At 40.7% G+C, this 20,648-nt stretch overlaps 2 protein-coding genes across 2 annotated transcripts; one reads left to right on the forward strand and one right to left on the reverse strand.

The window, feature by feature from the left end:
• The first annotated feature begins 13,472 nt into the window (after positions 1-13,472).
• On the forward strand, positions 13,473-16,368 carry LOC131613835 (uncharacterized). Its single transcript, XM_058885473.1, has 3 exons — positions 13,473-14,790; positions 15,486-15,557; positions 16,187-16,368. Exons 1-3 carry the CDS (start codon positions 13,473-13,475, stop codon positions 16,366-16,368), a joined length of 1,572 nt encoding a protein of 523 aa, XP_058741456.1.
• A 3,263-nt stretch (positions 16,369-19,631) lies between these two features.
• Positions 19,632-20,648, reverse strand: LOC131613836 (uncharacterized). The gene has a single exon (XM_058885474.1). It carries the CDS (start codon positions 20,646-20,648, stop codon positions 19,632-19,634), a length of 1,017 nt encoding a protein of 338 aa, XP_058741457.1.

The raw sequence follows: 20,648 nt of genomic DNA on the forward strand, positions 1-20,648 counted from the left end.
ACCATTCATTTGATGAGGATAGCCTGTTTCATTGAAAACTCCAGAAACGCGATTCGTCTGAAAAAGTCAACTGTACAAGATCACCATTGACTTTTGGGGAATTTTGGTCAACCATGACTTTTGAAGTTTTTAATCATCAATATATGATATGAGAAGTCATTTGATCAAGAAAAATCAAGAAAATCAATCAAGAATCAAAAAGTCAAAAGTTTGACTTTCATACTTAGAAAAATTTCTAAGTGTTTTTCAATGGTTTTTTTCCAAACTTTGAAAGGGAATAACTCAAAATTTCACCTACAAACTGAAAAAAACTTCCAACATGAAAGTTGTAGATTTTGATCCAATGAACAACTTTGTCACATATAATTTTTTTTCATAAGATCAACCATTTAAGAGATATGGAGCATCAAAGTTGGTATCTTATGAAAATTTCACTTAAAACTTCATTTTTCTCAAAGTTCATGGATCTTTTTCACCCACTTCCTTAAGGATCTTGAAGAAACTTTCAACTAGGGTTTTGAAGTGTGTAATATGAGCTTTCCAAAATGTCCAAGAGCATGAAAAAATATGGAGTGTAGCCATGGTTTTGAATTTTGACATTAGTGAACTTTTCACTTGAAATTACATGCCATTTTCACTAAGTTATGAACCAATTTGCCAAATGATCCAAGTAATGATGCATAGAAGCAATAATTGGTAGATATTTTCTGATTTGAGATCAGAATGGAAGAGGATAAGAAGCTTGAGAAATAACCATGGTTAAGTCACTTTTAACCATTTGCATTTAATGTGAAAGATTCCATTTTATCTCTTAAGCCAAATCATCATTCTTGATCAACTTGCAAGAGCTTTGTATTCAGAAACTTTGGCCTATAAATAGAGGTGCAAATCACTCTTCAATTCACACCAAAACCTCACAATTATAGGTTTTCTCTCTTCTTTCTTGAATTACAAGTTTCATAGTTTTCAAAGAGGTAGAAAACTCAACCTCCAAATCATTGAAGTTATGGCCAAAGTGATGATTCTAACAACTCATAAACATCATATGGGATGTGTTTGAACCACTCACACACCCCAAATCACCCCAAAACTCAGATTCACTTTTCAACCTCCATATGAACATCAAATGAGCCTTATCATGCCAAAATCCACACAAGCTCATTTCTGTCCAAACTAATGCTTCAAACACATTCCATATATCATATATGAGCTATACCAATCATCATCCATGACCTGAAACACCTCCATCATCAGATTCGATCCTCACTCCAAGCAACTGCAGATCGGGTCCCATGACTATGCTCAGATGAATTCAATTTGTTCCAGACATCCAGACACCTTCCATAATCATCATAGAAGCTATTCAGATTGATATAAAGCATCTGTAACACCTCCAGATCAAAATCCAATTCTCAGTTTGGCCGTTTTTGAGGTAAGTGCACTTGAACTTCAAACTCTACTCTCCACGCATCATAAATGAAATATGAACATACCATCTCATTTCTGCACACATGAGGATCATTAACCCTCAATCAATTGCATCATAACTTGCACATACACGATTTCACGATCAAATTCAGTTTTAGGGTTCTTCATGTTCATGCGAAAATTGACCCCCTTAGAGTGAAAATAAATGAAATTAAAGGCCATCATCATGTTCCTCGTGAAAAACCGAGTGAGATAGACCCTTTGATTAATCAAAACAACACAGTTTTGAAGATTTTTGAAAATCAGTTGAAGGTGTGTTCTTGGCGCCAGTTTTGGTTTGGAAATTTCAAATGCTAAGTTTAAAATATAATTCAATAGAAGCATGTATATTACAAGCTGCGCGCGCAGCTCAGTTGGCAAGTGTTTTGAGTTGTGAGAGAGAGGGCGTGGGTTCAAACCCTAGTGGAGACAAAACCAATTTTTTACCACTTGTTTTCTTTCATTTTTTAACAAACTTCATCAATTAATTTAACCAATCAAAATTCATTATTTTTTCTTCATTTTTTACACACTTCTTATTTAATATACCTATTTTGACAATATCAAAAAAAATCATCAAAAAATATTTATTTAATATGTTTTTATTTAGGTTTAAAATGACTTAATACTTTAAATATTGTTTTTTTCATTTAATTTTTTAACCTAATCACTTGTAAATATTTTTTGTGATCAAACCATAATCATTTAGGTCTTAATTAAGCCTTAAAACTTGTTTTAACTTAATTAAGTTGACTTTTGTCAAAATCAAATCGTTTTAAAACAAGCGATCGCGATTTTTTTTCAAAAACGATAAACCATTTCTTTTTGATTCTCAAAGAAAACTTTTGATTAAATCTTTTTAATTGATCAATTGATTTTCAAAACGAAGTGGGGCCTCTCGAATATTAGAGAGTGTAAGTCCCATTTCTTTTCTTTTTGTACAGTTTTCAAAACAATAAAACTTCTTCAAAATAAAATCTTTTCAAACAATTTTCAAATCATCTTCAAAGAAACAAAACTTTCCAAAAATACCATGGGCCTCCATGTAGGTATAAGCCCCAAGCCCTTTTGTACATACCCACTCTAGTACATGAAATTAGGTATTTCATTGTACGCCTTTTGTACATATCTTAATCAATTTGTTTTTAACTTTGAATAACAAACCAAAAATGAAGGTTTCTTCAAATCTTCCCAAAAATACCATGGGCCTCCATGTAGGTATAAGTCCCAAGCCCTTTGTAAATACCTGTTTACATAGCTTTGAATAAATTCAAGTGGACCTCTCCCCGAGTGTGAGTCTCGAGCCCTGTGTATACAAATGGATCATGCTTACAGGTATATTTCCTTCATAAACTCCATTATATACACACACTTTGTCATATATGTATAACTGTTCATATCTGTTCATGTACTTGTTCATGTTTGTTCATACTTGTTCATACTTGTGATTGTGTTATATGCTTGTTCAACTTAGTACAACACTAGGTTCCCCATAGCCTCCTATTGGGCTTCGTGCAAAGAATCTCCCTAGTTTAGGTTAGGACATAGAGTATGATTTCCCGGTGAAATCGCTCTAAGAGCTCAAACCAACTATACCATGCCTCCCCTTGGGCTTTGTACAAACGAGTGACCCTCCCATAGCCTCCTCTTGGGCTTACAATGCAAGGACCCTGGATTGTCCCTCCCATAGCCTCCTCTTGGGCTTACAATGCAAGGACCCTCGGATAGCCTCCTCTTGGGCTTCGTACAAGGATCCACGGGCTTCTTATAAGCATCCCCCTAATATCCAAATCAAATACCCTAGGAGATTAGACATTTATCATCTCTATGATAGGAGTATTTCTTCTATATCATCACAAACAATCAATCAATCAAACTTTTTTGCCACAAGGCTGGCTAATCAATCAAACTTTTTTGCCACAAGGCTGGCTAATCAATCAAACTGTTTTACCACCGTACTGGATGATTAATCAAAGTTTTTGTCACAAGGCTGACTTCATTGAAACTTTTGCCACGAGGCTGGCTGATTAATCAAAACTTTTTGTCACAAGGCTGACTTCATTGAAAGTTTTTGCCACAAGGCTGGTTAAACAAACAAAAATCAAACAGATGTATGTGATGATATAGATTAGATACATCGAACATTTAGATGACATTTGTCTCTTTTCCTTTGCTTCCACTAGCATAAGTGGGAACTACGATTGCTCTGACTTTCTCAACATCCCTTTGAGAATACGTAGGCACAAGGTCATATCCTTGGCGAGCAAAACTTCTCTCTCAAACCACTCAAACCTTAGCACCCGTAGACCCCGAGCTACAGATGCTCTGATTCCCTCTAAGGGATATGTATGCAGAGGATCGCGATGATCTTTGCGAGCATAATCAAACAAACACCTTAGGTCCCACCTCTTTCTCATAACAGAACCTCTCAACAACATGGAATGAAAAACAAAGCAAAGAAACCTATAGAGTACTATAGATACGTTGGGTGCTAATACCTTCCCTTCGTATAACCAACCCTCTTACCCAAGATCTCTCCCCCCACTTTTAGGTTATTGCAGCTTTTTTCCTTTTCCTCCTTTGGAAATAATAAAAAGTTTGGTCGATACAAAAGAAAAATCATTTTTTATGAGCACTCGAGCCCAAAGAAGGCATCAGGTGTCTCATCCCACAAAAAGAGGAACAAAAACGGTTTTTCGCCCGCGACAGAAGCTGACCGATGGAAGCAGAAATCAGAAGCTATGAATGTTCTGAGGATCTAAAGAAATTCAAAGTTCTGACGCTGTCCTATGGAAGCAGAAATCAGAAGTCATGAAGGTTCTGAAGATCAAGCACATGTGAACGTCTCTACTGAAATAATCAGGGAAGTCTTTTATTTATAAAATTCTTCTAGTATTATTTTCAGGGGGAGATTATTCATCTCAGGGGGAGATTGTTAATCTCAGGGGGAGACACATTCACATGCTTATGTTATAGCTGTGTAATTTGTCTTTAGCTGTCTGCTCTTTCTGATTGCAAATTCATATCATTTATATATGTTTTTGTCATCATCAAAAAGGGGGAGATTGTTAGAACAAGATTTGTTCTGATCAATATTCTTAGTTTTGATGATAACAAGGATATGAATTTTGTGTGAGATAATGTGGTACTCTAATACATTGCAATTTCCCTTTCAGGAAATATATAAAGAGTATGCACAAATCAGCGCTCAGAAGCTTTGTCTCAGAAGGTTCAGCATGCAACATCAGAACATGGTCTGGCAAGACATCAGAAGATGGTCAAAGCAGAATCAGAACATGGGTCTATGGAAGCATCAGAAGAACTTGAGATCAGAAGCAGAAGCACTGAAGTTCTCATGGTATCACGCTCAGAAGCACTTCAAGGTCAGAAGACAAGAAGATGCTATGCACCAAGCTGTTTGACTCTGATGATATTCAAACGTTGTATACACAAACATCAGATCAGAAGAAAGTACAGGTGGCAGGCTACGCTGACTGACAAAAGGAACGTTGGAAGCTATTAAAGGCAACGTCAGTAGACACAGCGTGAACAAGGCTCGAGGTAGTTAACAAAAGCGTGAAACATTAAATGCAATGCTGTACGGAATACGCAAAGCATTAAATGCTCCCAACGGTCATCTTCTCAAGTGCCTATAAATATGAAGTTCTGATGAGAAGCAAGGTTAACGAATTCTGAAAGAACTCACTCTGAAAAACTTGCTGAAACGCTGTTCAACTCAAAGCTCAGAAACTTCATCTTCATCAAAGCTCACTACATTGCTGTTGTAATATATTAGTGAGATTAAGCTTAAACGTTAAGAGAAATATCACTGTTGTGATTATAGCTTTTCAGAAGCATTGTAAAACTCTTATTTGATTACATTAATTTGTAAGTAACTAGAGTGATCAAGTGTTGATCAGGATACTCTAGGAAGTCTTAGCTTGTGTCTAAGCAGTTGTAATTAGAGTGATCACGTGGTGGTCAGGATACTCTAAGAAAGTCTTAGCTTGTGTCTAAGCATTTGTTCCTAGAGTGATCAGGTTGTGATCAGGATACTCTAGAAGACTTAGTCGTGGGCTAAGTGGAAAACCATTGTAATCTGTTGCGATTAGTGGATTAAATCCTCAGGTGAGGTAAATCACTCCGTGGGGGTGGACTAGAGTAGTTTAGTTAACAACGAACCAGGATAAAAATAACTGTGCAAATTGTTTTTATCGTTCAAGTTTTTAGACTACACTTATTCAAACCCCCCCTTTCTAAGTGTTTTTCTATCCTTCAGCTGAGTCTACTAGCATTTCTGCCACAGGCATGGGATATTCATCTTTAGGAGTGGCTGCATTGAGATCACGAAAATCTATGCATACTCTTAATGAACCATTCTTTTTAATTATAGGTACTATATTAGCAATCCATTCAACATACCTTGTAGTTTGGATGAACTTGCAACGTAGAAGCCTTTCGACCTCTGCTTTAATCTTTGAATGAATATCCGGCGCGAACCTCCTGGGAGTCTGCTTTATAGGTTTCTTCCCTTCTTTTATTGGTAATTTTAGTTCGACCAAGTCTCTTCCTAGCCCAGACATCTCATCGTAATCCCAAGCAAAACAATCTTTGTTTTCTTTTAACATTTTGATGACCGTCGCTTTTAGTGCTGGTTTTAGTTTCGCGTTGATGTACGTTATCCTCTTTTGACCTTCATCTCCAAGATTTACTTCTTCGAGTGGATCTTGGGCTAACATCTTTATATTTGATGCCATTGGGTCCTTTTCGAATCCCAGAGGTTCTTCATCGTAAATTGCGTCTAACCTCTGACTCGATTCCTCTCCTATGATCTCTTCGACTTGAACCGGATCTCCAAGGGATTTAGAACTCGTATGTATCTGTGGATCTGTCACTTCTTTTTTGGTTAGAACTGTGTTAATCATTACATTTGATAATTCGGCTTCGAGAGCCGCCTTTCTTTTGTTCTCGGCTACGTAAGCCGAAATCTTTTCGAAGAAGGAGGACTCAGACATTATTAATATCATCGTCCCAGCCTGTTGGCCGTATTGGTGGATAATTCTCCAATGGTGCTGTATCTGTTGGGCCATCCATGATCTCTCTGTCCCACAGGAATCCATTTGGGTGTAGAGTTAAATAGTACAGCGCATTCTTATTTGGGGTATACATCTCCTCTACAGCATGACAAGGACCTATGTTTGCCAAGTTTCTATCGAAGTTAGTTTTATTAAATTGGTTAACTTCAGCCATATAGTAACTCTGATCCCCTTCGATATTCTCTATTATACCATCTTCTCTCCAAATGGTTACCCTCTGATGCATTGTTGAAGGCACAGCTGCAACTCCATGGATCCACTCTCTCCCAAGCAAAAGGTTGTAGTTTGCTTTTGCTGGTATAACCATAAACATAGTTGGCCTCGTGACTGATCCCACGGTTAAATTCACCTGAACAACTCCTAGTGTTTGTCCTATCTTGCCTTCGTAGTTAGATAAAACCATGTTGTGTGGCCTTATATCAGTATCGAACATACCAATTCTTTTCAGCATGTATTGGGGCATTAGGTTCACTGCTGCCCCCCATCGACTAGGACTTTATTAATACCAACATTTTCAATTTTAGCCCTTATATAGAGTGGTTTCAAATGATTTCGCATACCTTCATCGGGCCTCTCGAAGAAAGCGTTTTGTTCTTCAACTGCACCATTATTCAGCACATAGTAACACACAGGTCTGTGTTTCGCCATTTCTTCGATATCAGCCTCTTCGCAGTCTTCAACTTCAGTTTCCTGATTAAACTCATGAGGGAGCACAGACACAATGTTGCAGTTGAGGTTTATAGATGACACCCCATCAGAATCGAAATCATTTGTCATTCTATCTTCTTCTTTCCAAGAACTGGAATGCATCTTTTCTTCTTCATCCAAGATCTTTTCAGCTTCGAATAGTCTGCGTTCCACCAGAGGTTTGCTTGACTTTGCCCCCTGATGTGGGACTTGGTTGCTACTAGACTCTCCAGCTTCTCTTGGCCTATATTCCCTTTGAGCTTTTTTCATTCTTTGGTGCCTTCTCCACTGGGATCGGGACATGGGATTTTTTCCTTTGTAATTCTCCAATCGATACATCTCTCGATTTGGTTTTTGGAATTGCTTCCTATATGCCATTGCAGTCCTTCCTCCTTGGTCCCAACTTCGCCATTTGTTGGTTCTTGCACCAGCTTGCACCCATCTGTCCCTGGGTACATCCGCAGGAACTTTGAATGTTACCCTTCGAGCTCTAGGATGTGGGCTATCGGGTCTTTTCGTTGGGGTCCACATGTCGAAACCGTATAGGTTAGGACGCAATCCCTGAGTTTCTCGACCCATGTAGCAGTACACACGTTCGAATGATCGTGCCAGCATTTCATCATAGACTGCCCCACATCTGGGACAAAGTGAAACTTCAGTGTTTTCCCTGTGACATCTGACCAAAAATCCCACTAAGCTTTCCTCCATCTTTGGGAACACTTGTAGCAGAGGGTTTGGTTCTCTCCCAGGGTGTTCCCATCTTTCGCGTCGAGCCCTTTCGAAGTTAGCTTCGACCCTTCGATTCAGCATGATCGAACATCTTGGACACATCCATTGTTTTCCGCCATTCCTTTCATGGCAATTCCAGAGGTAGTCCTTGAGGCTTTCTCCTCTTGGAGGAATTTCAATGCCCCCCTTCTGCCTTGTCAACCATGTCTCCAATTCGCCAAATTCAGACACTGGACGTCTGGCGCTGACCATGTTAACAACTGCTGGAGGAACTTCAGAGATCTGGATTTTCTGGAGCTTCACCCTGAGGTCTTCAGTGGCCTTGCTGTTCTTTCCCCTCGAACCCTCAGTTATCTCTGTCTTGGAAGATTCTTCAACATCAGTATTGAAGATTGCATCATCATTTATGCTTTCAGTAGCCTGCTCTCCATTGAACACCGTTTTAGTTTCCGTAACTTCGACTTCAGATGCCTCTACCATGTTGATATCCAATGGCTCACAGAGGCTAGCGTCAGCAATGTTCAAAGGATTTGTGTCGACCCTCATGTGGCTCTTGGTCTTGTCAGCAAATTTCAACCTCCCATCTTTGATAGCATTTTGAATTAAATCCCTGAAAAGAAAACATTGTGAGGTTTTATGGCCCAAAAAACCATGATATTTACAATAACCTCTCTTCTTCCGTTGTTCTAACGGAGGAATTTTGGAATTTGGAGGCAGTATCATTTGGCCATCTTTTACTAGTAAATCAAATATTTCATCAAACTTGGTGACGTCGAATGTGTAAGTTTTCTTAGGGAATCTATCGTTCTTATCGCTTTCTACTGGGTTTTTTCCATTTGCAGGGTTGAGTAGTTTGCAGGCATAAGGTGGCGCTTCCTTCAGTTCAGCCAAATCTATTTCGACTTCTTCAGGGTTGTATGAGTCGTTAAAAGACTCATCATCAGCGTCCTTCGCTTCGACGTACGCTACCCTTTCCTTTTTATATTTTTTATTTGCCTTAGCCTTTTCTGCCTTCAAGCGTCCGACTTGTCGAACCCTATCTGCCAACTGGGCCATATCCCTATGGTATTGAGTATCTAGTTTCTTCCTAATTGAATAATCTAGACCACCCGCAGCCATTTCGACTAGTTCATGCTCTGGGACTGTTGTGAAACACCTTGATTTCAACAGTCGGAACCTATTTAAGTAATCATCAATTGGTTCTGTAAACTTCCTCTTAATACTGGCTAATTCTTTCAGACTTATCTTGGTTTGACCCATGTAGAATTGTTCATGGAACAACCTTTCTAAGTGTGCCCAAGCATCTATCGAATTTGGTGGCAAAGTAGTGAACCAAATGAAAGCATTCTTTGTTAGCGAAATAGGGAAATATTTGATCCTTAAATCCTCGTTCCCTGCTAAGTCTCCTGCCTCTGTCAAGTATCTGGCGATATGTTCCACAGTTGACTCGCTAGTTTCGCCTGAAAACTTTGTGAACTTGGGTACTTTAGTGCCTCTAGGCAACTCTGTTTGCATGATATAATCTGATATGGGGGATGTATAATTTGGACGTTGAAGTCCAGTACTAAGGCCGTTATTGGCCATAACCCTTTCTATCATGGCAGTTAGGTTATTTTCTGTAGCCAGATTTTCTCTTCTGACTCTCTGGATGATTTCATCTGGATGTTCGTTCCTACCCACAATCCTTAATCTGGGTCGATCTTCTTCCGTTTCCTGTCGAACGGGGACAGTTCTTTGATTCGAAGCCTCTAAGTTTATTACTTGAGTCCCTTCGATCGTTTCTGTTCTCTGTGGGGCACCTACATTCTTAGTGGTTGTCCTAGACAGGGGAACCACATCTTGTATATGTTCCAAAATGGGCCTCTCTTCTTGATTCAAAGGCTGCTTGTCTTTTCGTCTAGGTGGTGGAACTCCCATAAAATCTGCCATTCGATTCATTTGAGATGATATCTTTTGGAAAATCTCCACATTTTCCCGATTGGTACTAGTAATATTTGTTGCTAGTGGATTCAAAATTGAAGCCAATTCTTTGGCCAAGACCCCTAACATATCATGGTTGCTTGCATCCATTTCTTGCCGGAATGCTGCTTGATTATTTGTGGTAAAATTGGGTATTTGGGCAGAAAAGCCAGTATTGTGTGCACTTCGACCCACTGAACCAACATTTGGCGAAAACGTCGCATTGTTAGTTGTAGCATATGTAGGTCCTGCCCCTCGTACGCCTGTTCCAAATGGGTATGGCATTCCGTATGGGTAATTTGGCCTCCATTCGAAAGCAGAGTTCGACCCCTGGTTAAATAAGTTATTTGCAGCATTTGTCGAGGAAAGTGGCATCTCCTCCGCGCTTGTGGATGAAGGTGCGGTGGTCGACACTAAAACTGGAATAGTCCCTGATGGTCCTGTATTATTCTCAGGCATAGCCTAGGAATTATCTGCAGGTCTCGATCCATTTGGACCCGGTATATCCCGTGCTCCTTGAGTAGAAGTCGAATTTTCCGCTCCTGATCCTGAGCCTTGTGGGGGATCTTGATCTCCCCCTGCACTGGTCGTAACGACCATTTTCTTGTTGTACCTTCATTTGGGAATCGGTTGTGCACTATTCGTTAAATTACCGTTCCTAAGGTTCATACAAGGTCCTGATATTGTCTAGACAAAAATAAAACAATTGATTAAAAACAATCTGCTTGACACTGTCCCACTGGGCGTGCCAATTTGTTTACGGTGATTTCCGGTAAACAACCGCTAGTCTTCCAAACTATAATAAATATGATTTGGTTACTCGCAGGATCGACTAGATTGATCCTAGGACATAGTCAAAAAGATTGTTATTGATGGTCATTCGAACCATATCTATGATTCATCTTGTCAATAAGAATTACTTCGAACGAAACAAACAAAATTAGCAATCACTTCGTTATACACGTGAGTATAACTTCAGCGAAAGGTAAGTCAAGATAAAATATGAGATGAAACTGTAAAAGTGCAAAAATCTTAAAGTGCAGAAATGTTAAATACTTCAAAGATAAATGACATGAAAATAATGAGTACAAAAACGTAAATGGCAAGAAGTAAACGAAATGCAATAATATTGAAAGATACTGGAAAATAAAGGTAAAATACACATGTATTAAAATGGTGGTGTCATACGTACATTTCTCAGCGAACTCTTTCTCTTTAACACTTGATACTTGAGTAATATGTGAGTGATTTGTACAAAATGAACACACGGAATCCTAATATTAAGACCCTTATTTATACTAGTTTTGACCTTAACGGTCCTACGCTAATCTAATGCCACGTTTCTCATGAGAATCCTCGGAAAGCCATCTGTCTCTAGACGGTTATGAAAACTTATTCGAATTTCAAATCCTCCCGCCTGAATCCTCCTTCGACGCGTGGCAATATAACTTAACATTAAAATACCACGGAAATACACTAAGCATCAGTACCTAACATATTTCATAAAATTTGTCTAAGTCTCGAAGATATACACTCCTACTAGCTTCAGCATTCACTATCTCCGTTATGACTTAAAAACTCTTCATCCTCGAAACATGGCCATCAGGAGCCATTTTACCTTCAAAGACGGTCATCCGGAACCATCCTCCTTCGAGTCTTCACCCTTCGAAGGATCATATTTTCAAAACGAAATCTTCAGCTAACACTGCTATGGTCCGCTGAGCGGACTAAGGCCGCTGAGCGGATGCTGAGCATTTTTCCAGAAATTCGCAATCCCGCTAAGCGGACCCACCTAGGCCGCTAAGCGGAGGATGCTATTTGCAGAAAATAATTATCGCGAGGCCGCTAAGCGGAGGAACAATTGAGGTGTGCCACTGGAAAGCCCGCTTACAGCCCGCTAAGCGGCCAGTGCTGAACAGAATTTTATTTTTCTTTCCCTGAGAGCAGTTTTGGTTCCTAATTTGTAACCAAACTCCTTCTTAATTATTAGTATGCATATGTACGTCCGATGAGTAGTATTTTATAGCACATACTACCCTTGTTTCCATTTGGCTACTCATGTTGAATGTTATACATAATGTTAGATATGTTATCCAACAACTTTTGTCTATTCATTTGAGATTAAATATGAATATTATGATGAGAAGATGACATAATATGTGTGGTGTCCGATGTTTCGGTTAAACATTCGGATTGAATTGCCTTATGTGACTTTACGCTTGTTATGCGTGTGTATGCATGAATCGAAGCGGGCCATGGGCTAGGTTGATTTAGGACTCGGGCTTTGTGATCAATGAGTCGTCCCGGGCTATGTGATCAATGGGACAGCCCTGATCGTGGATCGATGGGCTCACACCTGAGCTACCGTTGCAGTGTGCTTGTGAGGGTCTGGAGGCTTTCCCACTTGGGGTTAACACACTTGCGTGCTCGGTATGGTGGGGTTATGTAACCACGTAGGTTAACACATAATCGGTAACTCACCTCTAGTGAAGTCAAGTAGACTATGCACTAGGCTTTCGCCCGATGGGCTCATGTGTTAAGATGGCGTGTTGTACTTGATGTCAACACACGTGCGTAAAGGTGGCTATTGGGACAATGACGCCCTTTCGGCTAAGGTCATCTCGCGGCCAATTAGGCTTGTGCGAACCCATTTAACCATTCTTGCAGTGTGCTTGTACAAGTCTCTTGACAATAGACATGGGTGTAACTCATCGAGGGTGTGTTCTATAACCTAGTCGAGGCATTAACGCGCTTCTTGATTCCCCGTATGTGGATACGGGTTTTGCATACTTGTTTGTGATATACATGTGATAAGGGGAGTCCTATGGTGGACGACTCCTTGTTCTCTCCGTGTTTGTACCGGTTGTGAGATTAAACCCCGAACCAATGGTGGATTCGGTTTTGATGCATGTACCCTTTAGATCCGAGTGGAATAATAGGATAGGCGGACTCACTGAGATTTAGTAATCTCATCCCATTCCAATTTTCTCTTTTCAGGTGGTTCGAGGCAAGATCGCGGTAAAGGAAAGAAGGACTAGCCCTTTAGCGTTTCATGATGGATGCTTATCTTTTGTTCCGTTTCGTGCTTATTTTAGTTTTTATTTTGGATGATGTACTAGCTTATGCGGTGTATTATTTTGGCCATGATACATTCGGCTTTTGTACCTTGTACTGATGATGTACTTTCCTTTTCTGCTGCGATATTATGTTATGTTGTCGTTATATACCATTATTAGCATTACATGCCTATTATTCTAGACATATATCTGTGAGGTGTTACAGTTGGTATCAGAGCAGGTCGATTCTTGGCTTTGCTAAAGACACATCATAATGCAGTACAATTCTGCCTCATATGTGTATAGCCGACATGATTCCGTATGTCTTACCTATGGCATTGAGCCTGATCAACTTAATTCCATGTGTAGGACAGACAGGGAGATGGCTGAGCAACGCAGAGGTCCCGGAAGGCCCAGAACTAGGAATGTGAATCCCGAGCAAGAAGCTGGAAATGCAGGCGTACCTTGGCAGCAAATAATGCAACAGATGCAGCAGCAGAATCAGATGAAGATGCAGATGATGCAAGGTATGCAGGGACAACAACCTCCGGCTCCAGTTCCCGTTCCTCATGCTCCAACAGGGCCAGATTTTCGTGCTTTCTTCAGAATGGATCCTCCAGAGTTTGCAAGTGGCTTAGACCCGGTGGTAGCTCATGATTGGTTGGCTAGTATGGAAAGGATATTCCAGGCAATCCAGTGTAATGAAAAAGAGAAAGTGATCTTTGCTACGCAAAAGATGAAAGGACCGGCTCTTAGGTGGTGGAATACTGCATCTACCTATTTCACTACCCAGGAGATCCCTAAGGACTGGCATTATTTCAAGGCGGCATTTTTGGAGAAGTATTTTCCTAACAGTGTTCGGACCCAGAGAGAAAGAGAGTTCCAGAACTTCAAGCAAGGCAACTTGTCAGTTTCTGAGTATGCTGAGAAGTTTGAAGACATGGCTGATTACTCACGACAGGCTGTCTATGCCCCTGATGAGTTACGGAAGATTGATCAATTCTTGATGGGTTTGCGGGCTGATATTGCTCATAGTGTGTCCCAGAGGGAGTTCACTACTTATGCTGAATGTTTGAGACAATGCTATGTTGCGGAGAATAGTTTGAAGAGGGTTCAAGAGGAGAGGAACCAGAATAGAACTAATTTCAGAGAGCAAGGAAGATCGGGCCAGCACCTAAAGCCCCGTAACTCTCCATCAAAGAAGAAGCAAGGCTATGGTGACCAATCTAATCGACACCCTTATTGTGAAAAATGCAAAAGAAGACACCCTGGGGATTGCAAGCCCACTCCAGTGACTTGTTATGAGTGTGGCGAGCAAGGTCACATATCTACGTATTGTCCCAAGAAGAAAACTCAGGAGAAGACCACAGGTCGCGTCTATACCTTGGATGCAAGAAAGGCCAAAGGGAACAACAATCTCATCGCAGGTACTTGTTATGTAAACAATCAACCCTTATTTGTTTTAGTTGATTGTGGAGCTACTCATTCCTTTATTTCAACCGAATGTGTTTGTCGACTTGGTTTGGAAGTTACTCCACTACCCTATCCTATGGCCATTTCTTCGGCGACCGATGATACGGTGGAAGCCCGACTGATTTGTAAGGATTGTTCAGTGTCTTTTAATGGTCGTGACTTTCCGATTGATCTAATTTGTTTACCCCTCAAGAGACTTGACGTCATTCTTGGAATGGATTGGTTATCTCTTAATTTAGTGTATATTGGTTGTAAGGAAAAGGCCATATTCATTCCGGTAGAAGAGACTTCTTCCGATGATGCAATCACTAAGTTGATAGAAGGTACGATCAGCGCGGTTAATTATCTCTTTTCCCAAGAAAGATCTTTTCTTTTAGTTCTTTCCAAGGAACCTTCTGTAACAATGGTATTGTCAGAGATTCCAGTGGTCTGCGAATTTCCTGATGTGTTTCCTGAGGATATCACTTCTCTTCCTCCGGAAAGGGAAGCGGAATTCTCAATTGATCTTGTTCCTGGTACTGCCCCAGTTTCCATCACTCCATATAGGATGTCTCCTATCGAACTCAGAGAACTGAAGAGCCAGATAGAAGAGCTTTTAGCTAAGCATTTTATTCAGCCCAGTGTTTCTCCATGGGGAGCTCCTGTTCTTTTGGTAAAGAAGAAAGACGGAAGTATGCGCTTGTGCATCGATTATCGTCAGCTGAATAAAGTTACCATAATGAACAAATACCCCTTACCACGAATTGATAACCTCCTAGATCAGTTGAAAGGAGCCAGTGTGTTCTCGAAGATTGATCTCAGTTCAGGGTATCATCAGATTCGGGTAAAGAGCTCAGATGTGCCTAAGACTGCATTCAGGACTCGGTATGGACATTCGAGTTTTTAGTTATGCCGTTCGGTGTGACTAATGCTCCGGCAGTTTTCATGGATTACATGAATCGAATCTTTCAACCATACCTGGATCAGTTTGTGGTGATCTTTATCGATGATATCTTGGTGTATTCTCGAACTTCTGCAGAGCACGAAGAGCATTTGCGGATTGTATTGACTACTCTTCGAGAGAAGCAGTTGTATGCAAAGTTCAGCAAATGTGAGTTTTGGCTATCGGAAGTAAGTTTTCTGGGGCACGTCATATCTAGAGGAGGTGTAGCGGTAGACCCTTCTAAGGTGGAAGCACTGGTGAATTGGGATCGACCAAAGAGTGTGACAGAAGTCAGAAGCTTCCTAGGGTTGGCAGCTATTATCGGAGATTTATTATGGGATTTGCTAAGTTAGCACTACCATTGACAAAACTTACTCGAAAGGAAGTTGCTTTTGAATGGGATTCCGAATGTGAACAAAGTTTTCAGAAACTTAAGAAGAAATTAACTTCTGCACCTGTGTTAGTAATTCCAGATCCGAACCGTTCGTATGAAGTGTTTTGTGATGCTTCTAAGAAAGGTCTAGGTGGAGTATTGATGCAAGATGGTAAAGTAGTAGCTTATGCGTCTCGATAGTTGAGATCCCATGAGGAGAATTACCCTACTCATGATCTTGAACTTGCTGCGATAGTCTTTGCACTCAAAGTGTGGCGACACTACTTGTATGGGGTTCACTTTGAGATGTTCAGTGATCATAAGAGCTTGAAATACCTTTTTGATCAGAAAGAGTTGAACATGCGGCAAAGGAGATGGATGGAGTATCTTAAAGAATATGATTTCGAATTGAAATACCATCCAGGGAAGGCTAATAAAGTAGCAGATGCCTTAAGTAGGAAGGAATTTCGGATTGCAGAGTTGATGATGTTAGAGCATGGATTATTAGAGAAGTTTCGAAACCTCAACCTCCAGTTTGATTGGACACCCAATGGTGTACTGATTAGTAACTTGAGTATTCAGAACGAACTGCGAGAGAGGATTTAAGTGACTCAAGGATATGACGAGCAATTGCAAGCAAGTGAGAACATGCCTGACTTCACTAGAGCACCTGACGGAATCCTTTTGTTTAAAAGAAGGATGTGTATACCTAATGATTTAGAACTGAAGCGTTTGATTCTCGATGAAGCCCACAAGAGTAAATTTTCTATTCATCCTGGATCGACCAAAATGTATCAAGATTTGAAGAAAGACTTTTGGTGGCCAGGAATGAAGAGGGAGATTGCAGAATATGTAGCCCAGTGTCCTATCTGCCAGCAGGTTAAGATTGAACATCAACGACCAGGCGGAATGTTGCAGCCGTTGGAGATACCTGTGTGGAAGTGGGATTCTATCTCCATGGACTTCATTTTGGGATTACCTCGTGCTCGAGGCGGGTATGATTCTATATGGGTAATAGTGGACAGGTTGACTAAGTCTGCTCACTTTTTGCCTGTAAAGACGACTCACAAGGTGATACATCTCGCGAGGCTTTTCATAACGAAGATTGTGCGGTTGCATGGTGTACCATCTAGTATAGTGTCAGATCGAGATCCAAAGTTCACTTCGAGATTTTGGAAGACGTTCCATAAGGAAATGGGAACTAGACTAGATATGAGTACCTCTAATCATCCTCAAACTGACGGGCAGATAGAGAGAACCATTCAGACGATTGAAGATATGTTAAGAGCTTGTATTCTGGAAGAAGGCGGGAGTTGGAAAGATCATTTACCCTTGGTAGAGTTTGCATATAATAATAGTTACCATGCTAGTTTCGGTATGGCTCCCTATGAGGCTCTATATGGGAGAAAGTGTCGATCTCCTGTGTGTTGGGCTGAAGTGGGAGAAAAGAGCATTCTTGGACCGGAGATTATACAAGAGACCACTGAGAAATTCAAAATGATTCAAGATAACCTTAAGAAAGCTCAAGACCGACAGAAAAATTATGCGGACAAGCGAAGGAGGCCTTTGGAATTCGATGTTGGAGACCACGTGTATTTAAAGGTTACCCCGAGATTAAGATTGGGAGGACCGTTCAAAATGCGCAAGCTTAGTCCGAGATATGTGGGACCATACCAGATTTTGAGTCGGGTAGGCGAAGTGTCTTATCAGTTGGCATTACCACCTTCACTATCCGGGCTACATGATGTGTTCCATGTATCTCAGCTCCGAAGGTTCGTGCCTGACACTTTTCACCCTATCCTCCCGGATTATGTTGAAGTAGAACCAGATCTTTTTTATGACCCTCAACCTTACGGTATTTTGGAGCATGCTAGCAAGTCTCTAAGGAACAAAGAGATACCTCTCGTAAAAGTGTTGTGGGACGAGATGCGTCCTGAGGAAGCTACATGGGAGCTTGAGTCAGAGATGCGGGAATCCTACCCTCACTTGTTCTGGTAAGTTCAAATTCGAGGACGAATTCTAATTAAGGGGGGGAGAATGTAATGCCTGGTATCATACTTAATTCAATAATTGTTATTAGTTATCTTGTACAAATATTGGATAAGAATAATACATATTACTATAATTGGCTTGCTTTTGGGTTAAAGAGTCAATTAGTAATAGAGAAGGGGCATTATGGTCTTATCACCACTTAATTAGACTTAGGACTTGTTTGGTCCCTCACTCTTTTACTTGGCCAATTCAGAATTGTGGAATAGAAGTGAGAGAGAGAGAAGCGTGGAATAGAAGGAGAAGGGGGGGAGCCATCATCCTCTTCAAGCTTTGCATGAACCAAGATCCAACCTCAACCTCTGATTTTCGTCCTCATTTCTGCTCCAGCTTCATCATCTTCATCTAAGGTGAGTCCCTAGATAGAAAAATGGGGTTTTGATTCAATTGGGAACTTTTGGGGTTTAAGGGTTTTGAGAGATTATGCCCAAATTCTTTCTAATAACATATTTTAATGTCGTTTATTACTTGTTCATACCATGAGCTGGCTGGATATATCTTTAATTCGTGCATGCAGGTGGATTTAAGGGGTTAGGGTACCCCAGGGCGGAACTGATGAGTTCTGCAATTTTCTGCATCTGCTATGGTCCGCTGAGCGGGCTAAGGCCGCTGAGCGGATGCTGAGCATTTTTCCAGAAATTCGCAATCCCGCTGAGCAGACCCACCCAGGCCGCTAAGCGGAGGATGCTGTTTGCAGAAAATAATTATCGTGAGGCCGCTAAGAGACGCGAGGCCGCTAAGCGGAGGAACAATTGAGGTTCGCCACTGGAAAGCCCGCTTACAGCCCGCTAAGCGGCCAGTGCTGAACAAAATTTTATTTTTCTTTCCCTGAGAGCAGTTTTGGTTCCTAATTTGTAACCAAACTCCTTCTTAATTATTAGTATGCATATGTACGTCCGATGAGTAGTATTTTATAGCACATACTACCCTTGTTTCCGTTTGGCTACTCGTGTTGAATGTCATACATAATGTTAGATATGTTATCCAACAACTTTTGTCTATTCATTTGAGATTAAATATGAATATTATGATGAGAAGATGACATAATATGTGTGGTGTCCGATGTTTCGGTTAAACATTCGGATTGAATTGCCTTGTGTGACTTTACGCTTGTTATGCGTGTGTATGCATGAATCGAAGCAGGCCAGGGGCTAGGTTGATTTATGAATCGGGCTTTATGATCAATGAGTCGTCCCGGGCTATGTGATCAATGGGACAGCCCTGATCGTGGATCGATGGGCTCATACCTGAGCTACCGTTGCAGTGTGCTTGTGAGGGTCTGGAGGCTTTCCCACTTGGGGTTAACACACTTGCGTGCTCGGTATGGTGGGGTTATGTAACCACGTAGGTTAACACATAATCGGTAACTCACCTCTAGTGAAGTCAAGTAGACTATGCACTAGGCTTTCGCCCGATGGGCTCATGTGTTAAGATGGCGTGTTGTACTTGATGTCAACACACGTGCGTAAAGGTGGCAATTGGGACAATGACACCCTTTCGGCTAAGGTCATCTCGCGGCCAATTAGGCTTGTGCGAACCCATTTAACCATTCTTGCAGTGTGCTTGTACAAGTCTCTTGACAATAGACATGGGTGTAACTCATCGAGGGTGTGTTCTATAACCTAGTCGAGGCATTAACGGGCTTCTTGATTCCCCGTATGTGGATACGGGTTTTGCATACTTGTTTGTGATGATGTATTATTTTGGCCATGATACATTCGGCTTTTGTACCTTGTACTGATGATGTACTTTCCTTTTCCGCTGCGATATTATGTTATGTTGTCGTTATATACCATTATTAGCATTACATGCATATTATTCTAGACATATATGTGTGGGGTGTTACAATAGCCATCAATGCCAGGTGCCTTTGTGTCTCCAATACTCTTTAGAGCTGCTAGGATTTCCTTTTCAATAACAGATTGTATCAACTCCATTTGATGTGCATGACTGAGTTGATTGCCACTCCTTAAGACCTCCACATTTATATGCCTCAATTGATTGCTAGCCTTCCCAATCAAGTCCCCATAGAACTTAAGGACCTCTCTTTCAATGGAATCCTGTCCAGTTACTTCCATGCCATTTGAGTCCTCAAGAGCATAGATCCCTGCAGCTTTGTTCTTACTTTTCAACATCTCATAAAAGTATCTATTATTTCCATCACCAAGAAGAAACCAATCTACCTTGGCTTTTTGTTTCAGAATTTGTTCTTCCAATTCAGAGGCTGTCATAAGCTCAGTAGTTAGCTGAGTAATTTTGTTCACTAGCTCTCCATTAAATCTGTCTTGTAATAGTTCAGCTTGGGCTTGTTGTAGGTTGAGTCTGTGTTGTTGAATGTGTTTCACATTCTCTGTGGTATTCTTACTAAGCTCCCTCATGCTAGGTTGTAGCTTTTTCAAATTTCTCCAAACTTTGTACATAGGTCTATCATCCCCTGAATGATCCCAGTTTTGTCTAACTGTATCAATGAACTCAGCTCTGTCAGTGATGCAATTGAGGAATTTGAAATTTGATCTTCTTTTAGGTAATGTGTCTCTTCCCAACATCTGCACTCTCAATGGAGCATGATCTGAAATGTGTGGATGCATCACAGTGATAATGCAATGAGGAAATTGACTGAACCAATCTCTATTGCATATGGCATGGTCAATTCTAGAGTATATCATGTTATTTGCATGCCTATTGTTCCATGTGAAATACTCTCCTTTAGTTTCACGTGAAAACAAGCCAACATCCTCCATCATCTGTTCAAGATCAGTGTATTCAGCCAGATTCACTTGCTTCCCTCCAATTCTATCATGGTTTGTCATGACATTGTTGAAGTCTCCAATTATCAT

The sequence above is a fragment of the Vicia villosa genome, linkage group LG6 (genome assembly GCF_029867415.1).
Source record: "Vicia villosa cultivar HV-30 ecotype Madison, WI linkage group LG6, Vvil1.0, whole genome shotgun sequence".
Taxonomy (NCBI): Eukaryota; Viridiplantae; Streptophyta; class Magnoliopsida; order Fabales; family Fabaceae; genus Vicia; species Vicia villosa.

Bases quoted from the DNA above. Each gene is read 5' to 3' on its own strand.
- LOC131613835 (XM_058885473.1), top strand. From the start codon at position 13,473: ATGCAACAGATGCAGCAGCAGAATCAGATGAAGATGCAGATGATGCAA. The intron at 14,791-15,485 runs GTACGATCAGCG...GAACTTCTGCAG, and splicing joins AATCACTAAGTTGATAGAAG to AGCACGAAGAGCATTTGCGG. The intron at 15,558-16,186 runs GTGAGTTTTGGC...AATACCATCCAG, and splicing joins GTATGCAAAGTTCAGCAAAT to GGAAGGCTAATAAAGTAGCA.
- LOC131613836 (XM_058885474.1), bottom strand. From the start codon at position 20,648: ATGATAATTGGAGACTTCAACAATGTCATGACAAACCATGATAGAATT.